This window comes from Gallus gallus, chromosome W (genome assembly GCF_016699485.2).
Source record: "Gallus gallus isolate bGalGal1 chromosome W, bGalGal1.mat.broiler.GRCg7b, whole genome shotgun sequence".
Lineage (NCBI taxonomy): Eukaryota > Metazoa > Chordata > Aves > Galliformes > Phasianidae > Gallus > Gallus gallus.
In genome coordinates, this window is record NC_052571.1 from 2,876,172 (window position 1) to 2,881,120 (window position 4,949).

General features: G+C 51.5%; 1 protein-coding gene across 1 annotated transcript; it reads left to right on the forward strand.

Moving 5' to 3' along the window:
• The first annotated feature begins 379 nt into the window (after positions 1 to 379).
• On the forward strand, positions 380 to 1,514 carry LOC426220 (avidin-related protein 6-like). Its single transcript, XM_423883.7, has 4 exons — positions 380 to 474; positions 548 to 761; positions 876 to 996; positions 1,249 to 1,514. Exons 1-4 carry the CDS (start codon positions 403 to 405, stop codon positions 1,346 to 1,348), a joined length of 507 nt encoding a protein of 168 aa, XP_423883.3. The 5' UTR covers positions 380 to 402; the 3' UTR covers positions 1,349 to 1,514.
• The last annotated feature ends 3,435 nt before the right edge of the window (positions 1,515 to 4,949 follow it).

Here is a 4,949-nt window from a genome sequence, read left to right on the forward strand (position 1 = left end):
CCAGGAGATCAACAGCTGCTTGATCCTGTTCCTCTGCTGTTCTCCTTGGCTTAGCTGTGGAGTAGCCCCTGGGCCAGAACCCCAGCCCTATAGAGCAGCACTCAGCCTTTGCAGGGACCATATGCCAGGACCATGAGTGCACATACCAGAGGGCTTCATTCAAGGCTGCCATGGCAGGCCTCACACTGCAGCAGAGACTGCTCAGAAACAGCAACAGGAGCTGCTGGTGGTGGCACGGGACAGCATCTGGCAACGTGAGCAACCCCTCCCCTGCAGCCCTGCCTGTCTGGGTCACCACGACCTTGTCTCACTCACCTCAGCCCCCAGCACTACACGGCTCTGGTTACAGCCCTATAAAGGGGCGAGGGGAAGCCCTGCCGGGTGCTGAGCAGCACTGCAACCATGGGGAGTGGTGCCTTCACCCTAGCCCTGGTGCTGGCCCTGTCAACGTGTGTCACCCCTGTGGAGAGAAAGGTAGGGGATGGGGTGAGGGAACGGGGTAGCACTTGGTCTGCACCCAGGGGCAATGGCTGGCCTATTCCTGCAGTGCCAGCTCAGCGGGCTGTGGAGGAATGAACAGGACTCACTGATGGAGATTTCGGCACTGGCTGATGATGGAGGCTTCCAAGGCGAGTACCTCACCCGAGTGACACTTGCTGGTGGCTGTACACGCATCTCTCCCCTGAGAGGAGCCCAGCAGCAGCCCAGTGAGGTGGCATGGCCCACCTTTGCCTTCACCGTATGGTGGGACACATTCTCCAGTAAGTGCCAGGGCACCAGAGCTGGGAAGTCTTCTTGGGAGTGCTTTGGGGCACCCCAGTGAAGGAAGGCTGTGAGTGGGTGTCATCCCTCTCCCATCCTGCCACAACCCCTAGATGCCACCACTGCCTTTGCTGGGCAGTGCTTCGTGGATGCAAGTGGCAGAGAGATGCTGAGCACCACGTGGATGCTGCGTGAAGCTGTCGGGTCCCTGGAGGAGGACTGGAAAGCCACCAGGTAGCAGGGGGACTCGGGGCAGCACCCCTGAGAGCATCCCTTGATGGGATGAGCAGGGTGTGGGGGCTGCCCCAGGTATCCCCTGGCATAGGTTTGCAGATGGGGGAGGCTGATGGGGCTGTGGGGCATGGGCAAGGGGTGTCCAGCAGCTGCTTGGGCAAGTTGGGGGGTATTTACAGACAACCCCATCACTCGGGGCACCAAGCTGTGTGTCTGTGGGTTGTCCTATGGGACCTCTCTGTTTCCCTGCAGGGTGGGCAGGAATGTCTTCACGCGCAAACGCACACCAAAAGGAAAGATCTTGCACAGCTTGTCCCCATCCTGTGAGGATGCAGCTTTGCCTGTCCTGTGATGGCACACTGCAGCCAGCCCTTCCTGGCTGAGCATGAGCTCTCAGGGTGACCCCCTACACCCCACAGCTCACTTCTCACAGCCCCCCTAAAGTTCTGCAAGCCTCAAGCAAAACCAGCTTCTCACATAAAAATCAAAAAAAAAAAAAATTAAAAAAATCCATGGCAGCTCTGGTTGTATTTTTAAAAAACTGTCCCCATTTCCGCTCAGTCAGCTTCTGTCCCCTCAGCCCCCAGGTTCCCCAGGGGCCCCTGGATCCCTGCCCCTCTGATCCCTGATCTGTCTCAAGATGCCCCACTACTTGCAAGTCATGCCTGAAGCTGTTCACCAGGATTCATCAGCACTCTCTGTGCCAGGTTGTTGGCAGGTGGCTCTGGAGCCTCTGGCAGAAGCAAATACACAAATATAACCCAGCCCAGGGATGCCAACACTCACACTGTGTGCTCTGCAAGCTCTGGCCAGTGCACTGCCAAAGAGCACAGTGAGATGGGGTTTGCAGGGCCGTGCCAACCCTAGCATGGGGCTCCCAACAGACATTGCAGCCCCAAGCACTGCATCCCACGGTTTGCGTTTAGGCAGCTGAATCCAAGTTTAATTTTTGCGTGCCCATAGCCGTGTGTGGCAGCCCCATGGCTGTTCTGCGCTGTAGTGAGCAGAGTAGCAAGCAGCTTGGGAGTACAGGGCAAGCGTATGCTGTATTCTGCAAATCTAAAGCCTTTAAGAGCAGAAGGGAATACAATACAGGAAAGGTCGGGGCTCTGTGTGACACCCAGCTAGGCAGCAGGACATGCAAAGCATGAAGCATTTCCATGCTTTAATAGACAACAGTTTTCAGCATCCTCAAAAGATGAATCCCCACGGAAGCATTCCCTGCCTCTCTCTTCAGCCATGCTGGTTCCCGATTGTGGGAACTGAATGTTGTTTCTGCATCAGAAACAAGATAAGAATTTTGTTAATTTCATGACCTCTGCTGCCATTTGGGTCCTTTATTACAATTAATAGCTCTTTTCAGGGGTCTTTCTACTTTATCGGGGTTCTCTGGTAGTTTTCATTGCTCATCCTCTAGATAAACCTTCCCCAACAATGTATACTCAGTATATAAGTAAAATAATATATACATACATATATATAGATAGATATATCCATAGAGATTAGGTAGATGGAATAAGTTATAAGCACAAAGACTGAAGCTCCTGTCTGTCCAGCCATCTGAAAAACTTCTGGGCCTTCAGTTAAAGGCAAGTTAGACGTAATAGATATCTTTACAAATCAGAAACCCCTTGAAGTTGGAAAACTACTAGCTTTTGGTGCTGGATAGACAGGACCTGAGTAACAGAGAATTAAAGGAGAAGTTAAACAATTAACAGCATACATATATAAGCTAGTAACAACTTATGTATAGCCAGCATGAAAAAATATATGTCACACACATTGCAAGAATATCCTGCACAAATTAAAAGGACAACTCGTGACATGCCTTAGGGAGTGCCTGAAGAACGTATTGAGGAAGATCTGGCACCCCCCCCCCCCTCCGTACTCTTTAACACACGAATTAATAAGTAATTAACAAATGTAAACCTTTTGATAAGATTGTGAACCTGGAGTACCCAGCCAGTGGGGAAACAGGGGAGGCAAGGGGGGGCGGGGGGGAGAAACAAGGTACAGAAGCTGTCATATCCATGCCCATAAGTGCGCTCTCCTGCTTGTGGGACACCCGGCATTGCAATCGCGAATAAAATCTGCTTTGTCAGAGATACCATCCTGACAAAATTATTTGGATATTTCCAACACCGATCACCTTGGCTTTGCCTCACCTGCCCTGGCCCCCTGGCACAGCTTCTGTTACAGCGGGGCACTGCACAGCCTATATTTTGGGCCCCATCCTCTGCTCTTTGCACAAACCTCATTAAATCCCTGCCACGCTCTGGGACCATGGGCACAATGCATTGTATCTGCAAGAAATTTGATTTATATCACACTGGAGCTTTTTGCAGACACCCACTGTATTTGCAGTTTCTCTTCTGAATGGGCTCTCAGTTGCTGAGAGTTTTCCTGTTTCCATTAGTACCAAGCAGCTGGTGCTAGTGGATAAAAATACCATCAGTGTAAATGCGGAGTTTCCCTTAGAAAGGACTACACTGCTTGCTTCTGCTGCCAGCTGGGGTTCTCAGCATTCGGAGAGGCATAGAGCAAAAAATAAGTGGGGCAAATGCATATGGAAGTAGAGCAAATGCATAGAATGGCCTGGGTTGAAAAGGACCTCAAAGATCATCTAGTTTCAACCCCCCTGCCATGGACAGGGTCACCAACCACCAGACCAGGCTGTCCAGAGCCACATCCAGTCTGGCCTTGAATACCTCCAGGGATGGGGCATCCACAGCCTCCTTGGGCAACCTGTTCCAGTGTGTCACCACCCTCTGCGTGAAAAACTTCCTCCTAACATCTAACCTAAATTTCCCCTGACTTAGTTTAAAACCATTCCCCCTTGTCCTATCACTATCAACCCATGTAAACAGTCATACCCCCTCTTGTTTATATGCTCCCTTCAAGTACCAGAAGGCCACAATGAGGTCTCCTCAGAGCCTTCTCTTCTCCAAGCTAAACAAGCCCAGTACCCTCAACCTTTCCTCATAGGAGAGGTGCTCTAGCCCTCTGATCATGTTAGTAGCCCTCCTCTGGACCCGTTCCAAGAGCACTGCATCTTTCTTGTGCTAGGGGCCTGTAGGGCAAATGAAGGTAATGACAAAGCCTTTATTTAAGAAATAGGCACACGAGGGAAAGATATCAAAAAGAATCGACTCACCCCTCCCGGTAGCAGCGCGCAGACCGAGCCGAGCTGAGGAATGTGTCCCTCCCCCGTTCGTACCGCCGCGCCGCCGCACTCACACACTCACAGAGCCCACCCATTGGTTCAGGCTGTGACCCTGGAATTCCACTACACTCCACCCCTTCACAGCATGAACCAATGACTGAGCAGGTAGGGGGTGAGCCCCTGCAACCTGGTGGCCCAAGACACAATGCACATCGCGACGCATACACAACACCCGCCGCAATATAGGATGTCAAAACAATAAAGGCAATCAGTGGCAGTCCCCTTCACGGTTCTGTTGGGCCAGTACTTGATGTTCTTTCTCGAGGCGTATCTTTTTCAAGGACCAGTAGCGCTTCTGATTCATGCTCTCCAGTCCCCAAAAGTTCAGCAGTGCGTCACAGGGTGTCATGATGTTTCCTCATAAGCGTGTTTGAGTGATGTTGCTCCTGCGGGCCATCCTGTGAACTTAAAACCTCAAGGGGAGTAAAACAGATGTTTAATAGGTACGAGGAGGGGTAGGTCTGCCCTCCAGGGTAAGGTGCAGGCTGTATTTCGGTCTTGAGTCAACACCTCTGCCTGTATCGGGGCACGTCCTGGCCTTCGATACCACACTCTTTGGCCCGAAATCTGCGACTGAATCACTATATCGGGTACCAAAGGGGGGGTTCTAATTTGCCACATGGACATGATTAATGTCCCCCTTGCAATGAAAACAGGGGTGTCAACTATTACCTCTGTTGGCCATACACCGATTACTGAAGGGTTTACTGATCCCCCAGCCTCTAACAAT

Excerpts from the sequence above, each read along its gene's own strand:
- LOC426220 (XM_423883.7), top strand. The coding sequence starts at position 403 with ATGGGGAGTGGTGCCTTCACCCTAGCCCTGGTGCTGGCCCTGTCAACG. Across the intron at positions 762-875 it reads ATGGTGGGACACATTCTCCA|ATGCCACCACTGCCTTTGCT; the intron begins GTAAGTGCCAGG and ends CACAACCCCTAG. Across the intron at positions 997-1,248 it reads GAGGACTGGAAAGCCACCAG|GGTGGGCAGGAATGTCTTCA; the intron begins GTAGCAGGGGGA and ends GTTTCCCTGCAG.